At 36.2% G+C, this 16,315-nt stretch overlaps 1 protein-coding gene across 17 annotated transcripts in view; it reads left to right on the forward strand.

Annotated features, from left to right (window-relative positions):
- The window catches only part of LOC149555526 (zinc finger CCCH domain-containing protein 55-like), a 127,256-nt gene that overhangs the window by 16,411 nt on the left and 94,530 nt on the right, over window positions 1-16,315 (forward strand). Inside the window, exon 3 of one of the 17 annotated variants that reach the window (XM_089829606.1) lies at window positions 9,032-9,189. The exons of the other annotated variants lie outside the window; for them this stretch is intronic. Coding sequence (XP_089685732.1) covers window positions 9,126-9,189 — 64 coding nt within the window. The 5' untranslated portion in view covers window positions 9,032-9,125. The remainder of the gene's footprint in view (window positions 1-9,031; window positions 9,190-16,315) is intronic. 17 annotated transcript variants of the gene reach the window in all.

Consider the following 16,315-nt stretch of genomic DNA (forward strand, 5'->3'; position numbering starts at 1 on the left):
TGTGGGATTAAAAAAATCAAAGATTTGGTACCATGATAGAAATTTGAAGTAGATGCATAACTAGAAACTTTTCAAGAGAGAAATAAGCTATCAAATTGTAAATAAAACAACAATTTAGAAACTAGAGATTCAAGATATATGCAAATGTCAAGATGATATAATTGCATTAGGAACTCATAAAGAGAAGTTTGCACACAAGAGTGAAAACACAAGCTAGCAAACAAGTTTTATAAACTTAGGGAGCTGGTCCCCACGTGGCAAGTCTAACCAATAGGGTTGGTCCCCACGTGACAAAAAAAAAGTATTTTTATCTCTCTTAGGATGTTAGCACCTCAAAAACTTATTTGCTTATCAATGTCCTGATCTTCTTGGGAGTGTTAGACCAGCCTCAAGCCCACCCAACCCCCCAAGCCCATCCAACACCTTCCTTTTGTCTTTGTTTTAATAGGTTGGTTCACCTTCAGGCAGGCATTAGTAATTTCCATGTATTACTGGGCTCCTAATTGGTGTTTCCTTATCGATCTTGAGTACAACAAAGTGCAAAGGCAACACTATTTACCAAAGGAAGCTTAATAATAGTGCATAAACACCCCAAGACTTAATAAATAAACGCCCCATTAGGAAAACAAAAACCTACACTCACACCTATAATGCTGCAACCTCAAATAGATCATGCTTCCGACCTCAGAAGACCTCTCTTTATGGTTTTGATCTGCATTAAATTTTGTTGTTGCTAAAATCTATGCGATCATTTTTTTGTTGTTGCTAACCTTAAAATATCCCGTCTTTGATTAATCAAGTCACCAGCTGTTTGTACCCTATTCTTTGACTTTATGACTATGAGATCAACAAAGCCTAGATTATCATATTTGTATAAAGTTTCAAAAGAGGTCATGTGGTTGTACATATGATAAGATCTTTTATAGCAGAACTCGTTTGAGTGTAGCCCTTTGACCTATGCTTGTTTGAAAAATAATTTCTCAAGCTCTTCTCAATCGATTTAATTATGTTCACCTTTTGCCCATCCATTTGTTTGTGATAAATTATGTCGTGGGTGAGCTCTTTGCTTTTCAATGGAAACAATGCTTGCTAAAATAAACTTGGGAAGCTGTTGCTTCTTTCACTAACTATGATAAACACCTCGTTGAAGAATAGATCAACCACTTGAGGAATTTTCAAGTCTGATGGTATGGCAATAGAGTGTACCTATTTAGTTAACCCATCTGCAATGTCAGAAAATGCAGTTCTTGGGAGACTAGTGATGAAATCCATTGACACACGCTCTCCCACTTTTCATTGCAGATTGGTAGAGGTTGAGATAACCTCGCTGGAAATTTTACTCTCTTGTTTTATTGGCATGCAGTGCACTCCCTTACAACAATCTTGAGGCCCTTTTGCTTGTATGTCTTGAATTACCTTGGATGCCTTGCTAGTGGTGTGTCATGAGCTGCCCTTAGGTCTTCTCCTTCATCTTAGATTTTTGGACCAACTAATTTTTGTTGGCAATCATTTAGACTCTTTGTTGGTTCAGAAGAGTCATAGGTTACTATGACCTGTGTTTATTGTAAACCTTCTATAGACTAGATGCTACCTGAATTTACCTAGCACATCCATAAAAGCAAACATCTCTTTGTCATAGATGTATTGAGACTTTTTTAGGACTTCCAATTTCTTGCTCTTACATGCCACTAGATGCCTTCTTTTGGTGAGAACAAGTTCTATTTCTCCTCCTGGGACATCACATTCTTTGACAAATGGAAGAGAGAAATCAGGTAGAACAAATGAGGTCATTGCTCCTTTTTAGTTTTTCAAAAGTTTCTTGAGCAGCCTCTGTCCCTTCAAAAACTCCCTTCATCAAATTTGTATCAGTGCAACATGTTGGGAAAAACCTTTGACAAATCTCTTGTAGTCCACTTGCACTTCCTTGATGCATATGATGTGCTCTAAGTATAAAATCTTGGTCATTCAAAGACATTTGGATTTCTCCTCGAAAATACACAACACTGTGTCCAAGATCGTCAAGTGCTCATCCTAGGGTTTACCAGTAAAGAACTAGAAGAAGTTTTCTCAGCTGTAGTGTAATTGCTCGATTTGTACTTGATTGGAATGTAGTTGGGAGCATCTGTTAGACATAAAGGGGTAACCAAAAAAAACAAAATGTCCAAATTGATATCTGAATGCAGTTTTCTGCACATACAAATCTTTCACGTAAATCTGATGCTACCTTGTATTAGAATAATCGTTATGTTTCTTTTTAATGCCCACTATTGTATCTTATTGTATCCTTATAAATATTAGAATGTTTCTAATATTTAGGTGTAGTCTAGAAAAGAATGTTTCTATTCTATTCGACTCTCCTCTTTGTATATATAGATCATTTGATCTTTGATTAATAAGTGAAGTATTCTGCCATTTATGTTTGTAACATGGTATCAGAGCTTATTTCTTAATTTTTTCGAAAATTATAATTTCTTTTCCGAACTTATCAGAGCCAATTTTCGAAATTATTCTGTGATCCTTGCTTTCTAATCTCAAAACTTTGAGATTTTCGACTAGGTTTTTGTCTGAGGTTTTTAAAAAATCACAAATCGCGTATTGGAAAAATTGAAGATCAGTTTGCTCTAAAAACTGTGACTTCAAAACGCGTTTTTCTATTGCTCTTGTTTTTTACTGGCTGAGGGGCTTGGCTTTGTTACCAATCACGACTCCTGCATTCGGTCTTCACGATTTTCTGGTATCATGATTTTCTTGGCGTTTGTTTTTTTGGCAATCGCGACAAATCCCTTGAAAAATTGTGGATTCTGACTTATTCGTTTTTTTGTTTGCTGTTTTCAGACGACTGCATTTTTTTACAACCACCTTGGCTCTGTGTTTTTTCAGAGGGCTATGATTTCGACTATAGTCGTTCTTGTTTGACGAGTGCATTTTTAATCCATTTTGTCCACAAAATTGCTTTTTTTCTTGCACTCAAAACCTCCATGGCCGCCGACCTGTTTTTTTGCTCATAACCCTAATTTTTGGGTTTGGATTTTTTTTTTGATTGGAGATTCTTGGTGGGATTTTCAAGATCTCAAATGGGTTGTCAATTTTTTTGGATGCCTCGATTTTTGTGTCTTGATTTTCTAGTCAATGGATTCCGATTCTAGCAAAATATTGTTTTTGGGTTTTTCAAGCTCTCTTCTGGGTACTTCTCTGATTTTTTTGGGTCTTTCATTTTCTCACCTCGAAGTCTGTGCCATTTGAGATATTCACATATTATGAGCATTTGTATCAGCAACATCAGAAGTCAGACTCAATTAAAAAGCAAACCAATGCTGCCCAACACTTAGAGTAGAAAGAATCTATCTACAATGCCTTTATGGCTAGCATACGTGCAGATCATGTGAAATCTTTTGCCTGGTACATAGATTTTGGTGCCTTCCAACATTTCACTCACAGGCGTGATTGGTTTGTTGAATTCACTCCCTATTTTGACTCAATAATCTTTGGAGGCAGCGAAGAATACAATATTGTTGGCAAGGGCAGTGTTCAGATTCAGTCCAGAGGAAGAAGACTCATGTTCCTCAATGTATGTTATGTTCCTGGCATGAAACATAATCTTCTGTTTGTTAGTTAGATTATGAAGCACTCCCCTCAGTTGGATGTCATTTTCAGTGGAAATAAGTGTTCGATTATTGATTGTGCTTCTCGCACTACACTTGCTGTCGGTCTTGAGAATCATGGTATTTATAGGCTTGTAGATTCAGGCGATTCCCTTTAGCGTGCCTTCATCGCCAAATCATCCACTTTCAGCAGCCTCTGGCATGAGCGATATGGTCATTTGAACATTCAATAGCTAGCACAACTTGCTTGGGATAATGTAGTCCATGGCCTACTTGATATCCATACCTAGAACGATAGCGTTTGTGGAGCTTGCCAAGTAGGGAAGCAACATAGGACACCATTTAAGGATGGTGAACTGTAATGTCCCCTTTTTAGCATTCATAGCATGATGTTGTCGTTAGCCTATTTCCCCACGGTCCCGTAGGCTAACGAGGACATTAAAGGGGCTTAGAGGCCATTTGGCCTAGATAGTTTCAGTTGCAGGTCTTTTTGAGGGGTTTTGAGGCAACTTTGGGCATACTTACTATTTATAGTAAGTCATCTTGGATATGTTTGAACATCCAGTGGCAACGGCATGTCGATGGTAATTGTTTAAAATCGACAAGAAGACTTGTTTATCATTGATAAGATTTGTTATGCATTGATAAAGCTATTTTATAAAGTTAAATTTAAATATTTAACTTTATTAATGCATAGACTATAGTTTGTGGGAAATATTTTAATGAAAAGAGTCCCCTTTATTTCATAACACATTGGAGAGATAAGTTACATAAAGGGAGTTATGTTTTATCCCACATTGAGAAAACGAAGGATGGAGCTCTTGTGAGAACACTATAAAAGAAATGGAAGAGCTTCTTTTATGCATGCTTGGAAATATCAAAGAAATTGGAAAATTTGCTGGAGATTATGTCTCAATAGTTTGGAGGACGAAATCCCTTCAAGCTGGAAATGAAAGATATGGTCTTGAGATTCAACATAGTAGCAGAACCGAAAAAGCAGTCCAAAAAGCAGATCCGAAAAAGTAGTCGAAAAAGCAGTCCGAAAAAAGTGGAATCGAAAAAGCAGGCTGAAAAAGCGGGTACGAAAAAGCAGTCCAAAAAAGTAGGCCGAAAAAGCAGTTCGTAAAAAGCAAAGCAGAAGGGGCAGTATTGAAGGAAATTATTACAGCCATCTACAACCAGGTTCTTTTGTTAGTATTGTTTTTTAGGGTGTTATAAACTTTTAGCTGTAAGTGTGCATTATACCAGCATTATCATTTTGTAATCCATATAAATGCCAAAGTCTTGGCCATATTTCATGAGCATTTTATTTTTTCATTGCAATTAAGAAGATAATAGTTGCTGGTGTCATTTAAGAAATTTAATATCATTATTTATTAGCTAGTTAGTTTGCATACCAACTGTTTGTAAAAATGTCAGTTGGCCGTAGGTGTTCATTTCTCATGCTTAGCTCATATATATGCACTGAATATTGTCAAAATTAGTAGCACACTCATGTTAGGTCATTGTGTAGTCCATTGTAGTCTTCTAGCACAAGATTCTCATTGATGCAAATTGAAGAAAAATTCATTTGAAACTAGGTGAAATACTATATCAGTCATACGTCCCTTGCATGTGAATTGTTTGATGAAATTCCTTGAGCTTTCATCAGCATTTTTGAGGGCAGATTTGAGGAGGGTTATTACAGTGGTATCAGAGCTTGCTTGCAAAGTGTTTGACGGAATGTCAAACAACTGAAATATAAAGATTTTTGGTGTTTGAAGAAGTTATAACCTATTGGGGTTATTACATGAACCATGGTGGGCATCTAAAGTACTCTAGCTGGTCCACGCTGATGTATGTGGTCCTATGAATACTCCTTCTGCTATTGGGAACAGGTACTTCTTACTCTTTGTGGATGATTTCAGTCGCAAAATGTGGGTATATTTTCTTAAGAAAAAATAAGGTGCTTTTCCTATATTTCAGTAGTTTAAAAGCCCTAGTAGAAAAAGAGTTTGGTTCCCCCATCTGTACTCTTAGGACCGATAATGAGGGGGAATTCAATTCTGCTTTCTCTGCCTTCTGTACTACTCATGGCATTAGATGTCAATTCACCACACCTCACACCCTTCAACAAAATGGTGTTGTAGAGCGTTGAAACCGTACCATCACAGAAATGGCTAGGGCTATGCTAGAACATAGAAATGTTCTTAGAAAATATTGGGCAAAAGCAGTATCCACAGTTGTCTACCTTCTTAACCAGTCACCCACCCTTGTAGTTAACCATAAGACTCCTGAGGAAGCCTGGTCTAGTTGCAAATCTAGGATCAACTAGTTGAAAGTTTTTGGCTCTCTAGCATATGTATGGATTCCTGATGCCAAATGCACTAAGTTGGATTCCAAAAGCCGGAAACTCATGTTTACAAGATACAGTCACACACATAAGGCCTATAAACTGATTGATGTAAACATTGATCATTTAATCTTCAGTCGTGATGTTGTGTTTGATGAGGAACTCAAACCATTTCAGCTTTCTACCTCCCCATCACATTCCCAGATTCAGTCTTCTGTAATCTGTGACTTGGGTCCTTCTATTTTATATGAGTCATCTGATGCTACTGATACACCACCTCAGCTACCTCTAGATAATACAACTCTTGCTTCTGCTTCTCATCCAGCTATTCCGACAGCATCTAATATTGGCTCCTCTACTCTTCGGCCAAAATGGCGGGCTTAAACAATTAGTAATCTTCATCCTGATGAACTAATTGAGGGTAGAACCTCCAAAAAAAGAGCATTCAGCACAACACAGTTAATGTTGCTCTTATGGCCAACATCCACAGTATCCTTGAGCCCCAGACATATGCAGAGGCCAAAGAAATTCCAAAATTGGAACATGCAATGCATGCTGAGCTTTAGAGTCTTCAAAAGAATCACACTTGGGTTCTTTCAAATCTCCCTCCTAGGAAGAAACCCATTAGCTATAAATGGGTCTATAAGGTCAAGTACCATGCAGATGGTATCGTGAACAAATACAAAGTCAGACTTGTTGCTCGAGGATTCACCTAGTGCGAAAGCATTGACTATGAGGAGACTTTTGCCCCGACAACCAAGATGAGCACTATTCACCTTCTTGCCATTGTAGCTCAGTATGGTTGGAAAGTTCATCAGAGGGATGTGAAGAGTGCTTTTCTCAATGGCGAATTACAGGAAGAAGTCTACATGATGCAACCCTAGGTTTCAAAGTTGCCGGTTTAGAACCAAAAGTATGTAGACTCCAGAAGGCACTCTATGGTCTTAAACAGGCCCCTCGGGCTTGGTACATAAAGATTGATCAGTACTTGGTTGCTCAGGGATTTCAGTGTAGCCCGTCAGACAGTAATCTGTATATTAAACACTTTGGTAATGATATTCTTTTTCTCGTTGTCTATGTGGACAATTTGATCATTATTGGGAGTTTAGAATATTTGATTTCAGAAATCAAACAGGATCTATGCAGAACTTTTGATATGACAGATCTTGGATTGCTTCATTATTTTTTAGGTATTGAGGTTTGGCAGACTGACAACAGTATTTTTTTGTCTTAGTCCAAGTATGCCAGAAATTTGCTTGACAGGTTTCGAATGCAGGATTGCAAACCTGCCTCCACTCCTATGGAGATTGGTCTGAAATTGTCCGCACAACTTGATTCTCCTCTTGTAGATGAAACACTCTTCAGGCAACTAGTAGGTAGTCTCATCTACTTTACTACTACTAGACCTGATCTCAGTTTTGCAGTCAGCTACATCTCATGGTTCATGATGAACCCCAAGACTGATCATTGGATTGCAGCGAAATGTGTGTTGCGCTATGTACATGTACTTCAGATTATGGTCTTCTTTACACAAGGAGTGGTACTCCTCAACTCAGTGGATTCACCGATTCCGATTGGGCCGGCTTAGTTGATGACAGGAAATCTACTTCTGGATATGTGTTCAATATCGGATCTGCAATAGTTACCTGGACTAGTAAGAAGCAACAGGCATGGGCACTCTCCACTATAGAAGCAAAATATAGAGGAGCTGTCAAGGCAGCTTGTGAAGCAATTTGGCTCCGTCAGATGCTTGCAGATATGCATATTCCTCAAGTAGGTCCGACTTCTTTGTTTTCAGACAATCAAGGAGTACTCAAACTTGCCAAGAACCCAATGTTTCATGAACGAACCAAGCACATAGAGCTTTATTGCCATTACATCAGACAGTTAGTAGAAGATGGATCTATTCAGTTACTCTATGTCCCTACCTTAGAGCAACCAACAGATATTTTCACAAAACCCCTTGGTCCTGACAAGTTTATTAAATTTAGGGGATCTATTGGTGTAGTAAATAGATTGAGCATTAGGGGGTTTTTATTAGAATAATCTTTATGTTTCTTTTTAATGCTCACTATTGTATCTTATTGTATCTCTGTAAATATTAGAATGTTTCTAATATTTAGGTGTAGTCTAGAATAGAATATTTCTATTCTATTCAACTCTCCTCTTTGTATATATAGACCATTTGATCTCTGTTTAATAAGTGAAGTATTCTGCCATTTACGTTAGTAACACCTTGACCTATATCATCTTTGACATTTACATAACTTAGTTTAATTTTTCTTTATCCTAGGCATAGGATACCTGTTCTTGATGATTTTCTTATTCAGTTTTCTGTAGCTAATACATGTCTACTGGTTCCATTCTTCTTCACAAGAACCACTGGGGATGCAAAGGGGTCCAAAGCTTGGTCTGATGTTTCTCAATTCTAAAAGCTCCTTTTTAGATTTCTCCAATTCTTCTGTAAACCCTTCTTGCATGCTGGGATGGGGTGGTTTCAATTCAATGGTATGTTTGAATACCTTACAATGTTTGTCCATTTTTTTTGAAATAAATATATGGTGAGGTAATTTTCAACCTGTTGAATAATTAGTGGGCATGACTAAACAGCTGGTTGCCCATTGTGCTTGTTTCATACAGAAAATCCTTCCCATTTTCTTTTTTGAGATCACTTTTGGTGTGCCACTCATGATCCTTTGGAGGATAATATTTTTTCTGCTTGATTTGAATTTGAGTTCCATGTACCTGAAATTTTGAGATTATTCTATTGACGAATGTTCGTCGAAGCCCAACAACATAAAAATTACCATATTATTTATGATTGTGTAGAGCTAGATGCAAATGCCAAATCGGCCTAGTGCACAAGAGGTTGAATGCCAGAGAAGCAAAAATCTCAAAAAAGTCCTGATTATACCCAATTGTTTGTGAGCCTTCCCCACAGACAATCCCACAAATGTTTTGTCTTTACTGATTTTTTTTGCATTTAAATTGCATAAAAATTACATTTAAATTGCCTTTGAAAAATTAATCAATCTCTTGCCAACTTGTGAAAACCTTTGACCTTCTGAATTGACAAAATACTCTATGATATTTTCAGGACACAACTATAAACAGGAGGTTGTCTGGACATGCGTAGAAGGAACAACTAGTTGCAAATTTGTAGGGAGTCAAGAAGTGGTGTACCTGAATCAATGGCAAGCAATTTTTGTTGTAACACCGCAGAAATATGTTCTACAACTTCAAACCATATTAAAAGTATTAACATGAAATTCAACTATGCACATACTAGACACAGCTTCAAAACAAAATGTTCTCTTTGTATTCGCTTTTATTTACAAAATTGTACTACACAATCACAGTTTAGCTTGCACAAGTTTGGCAGAGCTCTCTTGCATATAATAAAGATGATATTTACAATGGAAGACACTCCTTTATATAGGCAAAGGAGTGTGAGTTATATGCACATCACAAGGATCTTTTTCAATACTAATTAGGAAGATAAAAACATTACATTTATCTGATGGGCTTCCATCCAAGGAGATAGTATTGCAATGTAATGACAAGTGAATTTTCAGGGGTCATATCTTCATTCGCTATTCATATGACATATTTTCTGTCTACTTTATCATGTTTAATTTTTTCTATATTTAGATTCTACAATTGTTGTGAATATTGTCATAAATTCTGTGTATACTTAACTTCGTTGAATGCTAAATAATGTTTTCAATCTGCACATCACAAGAAATTTTCAATTTTAAGCAACAACATAAAAATGTTTAATCTATTTTATTTTGGCGAGGGTTCCATTGAAAGATAGTGTTTTACTCATGGGTCATCGAGTTTGACTCAAAAATCACACAGTTAAATCCTGATATTCACATCACAATTTGACTAGCTGTGGAAATCATCTCCTACTTATCAATAGTGTTTTACTGTTATAACTTATGATACTAAAATGATCTATATTCCGAGGCTATAGTTTAGCATTTTGTGTCTACTTATTTTCTTGATTTTTTGCACAACTAAATTGCTACCGTGAAGATTGGTAGGTTATTTGGTCCATAAAAAATTGATGTTCTATCTTTATCTACAGTTGTAGTCTTCTAAATTAGTTCCCTGGAAAGTAATGATCCATATTCTTGGGTAAATTGCTTGAATTTAATGCTATAAGTGCTTTCTATCATATCATTGCTTTTCTTGATTAATATGACAACGCTATAATTTCAGTTTTTTACAGTCTCATGACTAAAAGGGAAGGGGTAATGCTATGTGTAGGTCATCCTTTGTATATATCACTCTCTATTATTCTTTCAAGTTGTAGTACAAAATCCCTTAGCACATCAGCCTGATGTTTGTGTCACCTAATATTTCACCAAGATCATCATTCATGACAACAAATTCTTAGACATTCTGATTTTGTACACTTATTTTGATATTATGTATATTTATTCTAAAAGGTGTTTTGCATCTATCTTCTACTACTACTATTCACATGAGTCCGTACCTTGAATGGTTCTATATTTATGATTAAAAATTCTTTTGATTTTAATAATTTGTAATGCAATGTTGTTAGTAACATTTAACCATTAATTGACATCATACAACACAACTAGGGCTATACTCCATATCATTCAATTGTTTTATTGTTAAATTAACAATGGCTTTTATCAATTTCAAATTGAACTTACCAAAGTATCATTTAGTAGCAAAACTTACATGCTACAGTACTTTCCATTTTAGACAAACTTCTCATTTGGATAATTCATGGGCTAAATTCTCTATTTTAGACACTTCATGGGCTAAACGCTACACTATTTTCTCTGTATATTTCTATGCTATGAAAATGTCTTCAAATATATAAAAATAAAAATAGTTTGTCTCTTTTTCACCTTTTTTATATAATTTTACTGAATTTTGAAATTTTCCCAATTTTTTTCTGTATAAATTGGGATTTTTTCAAAAGTCTTGTACTTCTAGTTTACCAATGTTTTCCCCAAAGGATTTTTGCTGTTATGGGTGAATCCATCAAAAGATATGTTGGAGGCATTAAAATCTTACATGTTCAATCCCACTTTGTTGACTATTCTTTCATCAATGAAATTGTGGGTAGTGTTTATGAGCATCACAATCCACTACCCAAATCATAATCTACATACCTTGAAGGGTTGATTTATGGGTTTTCTTGAGAGAGGTGCAAGAGTGCCACCATTCCTTCTTTTTCATTGTCTTTAGGTACATGGTCTTTTGACTCCACAGACTCCTCAAGTTCATCTGAGTTTGAATTATTAACTGATGTTTCGTCAACATAGTGTACTAGATCATATGCCAAGGCATTTATGACCTAGAGTCCACAGTTTTGTATGAGTTAAATACAACTTCTTTCTCTTGAACTGATTTTGTTATTTCATCTGCTTTCTTTGTTGTGACTAGTGGAGTGGTCTTTTGAGGAGATTTAGAGTCCTTTTCTCTTGAAACTTACGTTATGTTGCACAAAGGTGGATTTCTTGAAATGGTAAGGAGATTTATTCTTCAATAACAATGGCTCTAGGATTAGAACTGTTTTGATCATCCTTGCAGTGTTGGGGGAGCAAAAGCTTTGACAAGACATTCAATGGTCGAAGAGCACTTTCATAAAAAGCAACATTATTGTCTTTTTTGACATGTTCGTCACCATAATAGCAATTTTATGGAACTCTATTACACAAACACTCAGTGTAGTCTACTTCTTAGACTTTGAGAACTCCCTGACATATTATTCATTATCATTATGGTCAAATCTATTGAGAGATTGAATGTTAGTATTCAGTCACGAGCTTTATGATGCGGGTGTGGTGCCACCAGTCATATGTAATACATTAGAAATGTAAGTAGGCGAATTCCTGCGCATCCTTTTCCTTCATTGTGTTGAGAGTAATTTAAGTCTGTAAGGTTTCTAGCCAAGCCATGTTGTTATCTTGTCACTTCCATCAGAAGTGGGTGTAGGAAGCATTTATAACCTATTTTTAGCTTGCCATTTTTCCACTTTTGTGTGTTCCCTTATCCTTTCTTGTAGTCTCGGCTTTTACATACAATGCAAACATACTTTTCAAAAGGTAGGCCCCCTCACAGCTTAGAACTGATTAGTGTTTCTCCAGTATAAATTGGGATTTTTTCAAAAGATCTTGTACTTCTAGTTTACCAATTTTTTCCCCAAATGATTTCTGCTTCTATGGGTGAATCCATCAACAACTACGTTGAATTTTGTTTGATGTTTCCTCAATGTATTGTACCTGGCCCATTCCCAGGCATTTATGACCTAGGGTCCACGGTTTTGTTCAAGTTAAACACAATTTCTTTCTCTTGAACTGATTTTGTTTCTTCATCTGCTTTCTTTGTTCTGCTAGTGGAGTGGTCTTTTGAGGAGAATTAGAGTCCTTTTTTCTTGAAATTTACTTTATGTTGCACAAAGGGGGATTTCTTGGAATGATAAGGGGGATTTATTCTTCAATAACAATGGCTCTAGGGTTAGAGCTCTTTTGATCGTTCTTGCACAGTTGGGGGAGCAAAAGCTTTGACAAGACATTTAACAGTTCCAAGAGTACTTTTATAAAAAGGAATATAATTTTCTTCTTTGACGTGTCTTTCACCATAGTAGAATTTTTTTGGAGCTATATTGCACAACCACTCAGTGAAGTCTACTTCTTGGACTTTGAGAACTCCTTGAAATATTATTCATTATCGTTAAGCTCAAATCTATTGAGAGGTCATATGTTAGTGTTCAACCGCGAGCTTTTGTAATGCAGGTGTGGTGCCACGAGTCATATGTAATACATTAGAAATGTAAGGAGGCAAATTCTAGTGCATCCTTTTCCTTCATTGTGTTCATAGTAAGGTAAGTCTGTAATGTTTCTAACCAAGCCATGTTGTTATCTTGTCACTTTCATCACAAGTGGGTGCAGGAAGCCTTTACAACCTATTTTCAGCTCGTTATTTTTCCAGTTTTATGTGTTCCCTTATCCTTTTCTTGTAGATGAGGCTTTTACTTATTATGTAAACATACTTTTCAAAAGCTAGGGCTGCCCTCACAACTTTTAACTGATTAGTGTTTCTCTATTTTGTACCCATTCCTTTATATTATTCTTTGTGGGGAGTGATGGGTGCTGTTTTAGCTTCTTCGTCTTGTAAAAATATTGGGCTTGAGATTAGAGAAGGGTGTCCTGCAGCTTTGTTACTTGACAATAATATGTGGGTTTCCCTTCCTTGATCCTATGCTCAATTGTTCTACGAGTTTCCTTTTATTGCTACTAGTTTCATTATTAGTTTATGTAACTTTCTTTGGCTTTATTCAAGATTTCTAAATGTTTTTGGAAGAACTCTTCCTTGTCATTTTCTTTTTTACTTTACATCCCTCAGTTGTAGCTTCTCTTGCTGAGCATAGATCTTTAGTGCTCTGGACCTTATTCTATGACTTCTTCTGTTTTTGTCTAGAAGATATTTTCTCTTTTGTCATAGCGAATCATAAACTCTCAAGATACATTGGAGGCTGGCACAGTATATTGCTTGGATACATATAATGACCCTAATCGCTATTATGAGGGAATATCATTTAAGTATTGCTTCCATTTATAAATAAATCCAAATGAATAATGGGCTCATACGTTACTAGACATAGAGACAAGAAGAGATAAGAAGGTTCAGTATCTTTTGACTTCGATAATAGAGTCAACATGTTACATTTGATGATTTCAATACAAGAGTAAACAATGAACACACTAATAGTAGGTACATTGATGGTTACAGGAGCAAACAATGGACACACAACAATTCACCGAAAAGGAAATTCCTAGAATGGAAGTTTCTTTTCATCTTCACATGGGAATGCCTAGTTGAGGCCTAGGGTTTTATAGTCAGTTCGAGGCTAAAGGCTTTTTGCTATTTGGTTTGTTGCAGGTGTGAGGACCTCTGTCTTTGAATGTGAAACTTTGAATAGGAAGTGTATTGGGCAGTAGTGGTTAGGGTAGTAGGAAGTAGATTTGTTGAGCTCCTCCAAAACATGACTAAATTTTGATGAAACATCCGATATTTTGTCAAAAGAGTTCCTGATCAAATCAATGGCTGTGATAGTGATGACTAGGAGATTGTAGAGATACAACTATCATAAATGAAATGTGGTATTCCACTGCTTATATTGCAATTGCCCATTATTCCGCCAAATAAAATATGAGTAAAGCATGCTAAGCTGGGAAAGTCCATCTTTGAAGAAGTTGTGAGGGGCAAACTGCATTAACATTACCCTAGGTTGTGCAGAAGGGTAGGCAGAAGAGGGAGATTGCAACCTTTAATTCCCTTTCCTCTTTTACACAGGCCAGATGATAGAGTAATGGGATGATCTTGTTATATTAAACAAAGGAAGGGACTTTCATATAGATTTACAAAGACATTTCTAAAAGAAACAATGTTGACAGAATACTGAACAGGAAACTTTCCTACACACGCTAAAGACTACGAGATGGCCATTAAAGAAACATTCTATTCTTGGTAGATATTATCCTAATACCCTCCCTGAATGATCATTGCACATATGTGGTGGCTGAGACTCTCCCTGGATCTGCAAAATCTCAAGAGACAAAGAACTATTGCAAAAGAGAACTACAACTCAGAACAGACTGCAAGAAGCCATGGTTTTTGTGGTGAAAACCAAAAACCACACAAACCTAAGTTTTACAAAGCATTGCTTATTGCAAAAATTAAAAAACGTCAAATCGCTGAATCCCATGCAACTTTGCATATCACAGAACCCAAAGAACAATTTTTGAGGAAAAATTTGACAAACCTAGAAAAAAAAATCTTGTGAGATCATTGTGGGTTATAGATGACTAGATATGATTTTATAGGAAAAATCGATCAAAACTGAACATGTATGGATTTCAAGACAGAATTGTTGGAAGACCTGGAAAAATCTGACTAAGAGCAGTAGAGAGTTCAAAAACCAGAAGTATTCTGAAATCTGAATAAAATTCCAACTTGTACAGAATTTGAGGCACAGAAACTGAGGGTCCCTGAAAAATCTGAAAGAGACCCAATTGAGTTTTTGATAAACCCATCAAGAATTTTCAAGCAAAATAATTTTTCAACTCGAACTGAGCGTGAAAACCCTAGTCAAAGATGCAGAAACCCTAGTTGGCTGACTGGTATGTTGGGTAGAGAGATAGATCAGCAAAAACAAAGACAGAGAATCCTGTCTAGTGCAGGTTGAAGGCCTGCTGAGATAATATCTGAAATAAACAAAACAGGAAAAGGGCCAAAAAGTCCTGTCACAAGCTTAAAAAAGTCACGTGAACCAGAAAAATGACCATTGGTTTGCAGACAACCCAGACATGGTCGAATGGAAAGCCCAGGGAATGGATGGCTCAGGCTGTGAGAGCAAAATACAACCAAAAAACATGTTGCATGGAGTCGAGACGCGAGAAAAAACCGGTGTGTGAGTTGCAAAAAACTATAGTTGGGTTGAACAGAGGTAGAACAAGCAGACCCACAGAAATGCTGAAACTTATTTTTGAACAGAGACCCAAGACAGATCTACGAATAAACAGACTTGAATGGACGTATTTTGGAAAAAAACTGAAGTACATAAGATTTCATAATGAAATTCTTAATTTTCGGAAACATTCTATTTAGCCACTAAAGAAACATTTTATTCTTGGAATATATTATCCTAATCTTCCAATCATTTTGAATTGGGCATCAGGCTGTTGCTGGGAATTGCTAGTAAATAATATTGATGGGCTAGGAAATTTGGGAATTTGTCTGATGAATTTTATTTGTGAGAATTGTTAATGTGAGTGCTTTTGGTTCATCATTTTATCCATTTGGAAAGTGTAAATTAGTATATAATCAAGTTAATTTACTGTCCTTTATTTAGTCAGCAGTGTAAGACTCTGATTGGCTGCTAGATCCTTCACCTTGTCTCCCGTTCATTTGTTTGATTGAATGATACCTTATTGGAAACAATGTGTATTCTTTCAACTTTTTGTAGGATACTTCGTGCAGATTCCAATCATCACATTTATATTAACCATTTAAACCATGTCTTGGGCTTACTGAAGTTCTTTCAGCTCTGTCAGAGCATTATCCTGGTTCATTTATTATTGCAAACATCGAAAGCCATAGACAATATGCCTTTCCATCCCAATACCCAATTCCACCCCCACAGGCCAGATCTGGATTTCCTTTGTTGTTCCATTTGAGTATGTCTTTATCACCTTGGGCATGTTGTATTCCTATAATACCATAATAATTGCACTGCTTTTTTTGGCAGTGTTGAGTTTACAGTTTTTTTATAACTTTTATGATGATTTTAGCTATACGGCAGTGTTAATTATTTTAGCTTGATTTTTAAGTG

This window comes from Cupressus sempervirens, chromosome 5 (assembly GCF_028749045.1).
Source record: "Cupressus sempervirens isolate cs-2001-9-10 chromosome 5, ASM2874904v1, whole genome shotgun sequence".
In the NCBI taxonomy this organism is placed as follows: Eukaryota; Viridiplantae; Streptophyta; class Pinopsida; order Cupressales; family Cupressaceae; genus Cupressus; species Cupressus sempervirens.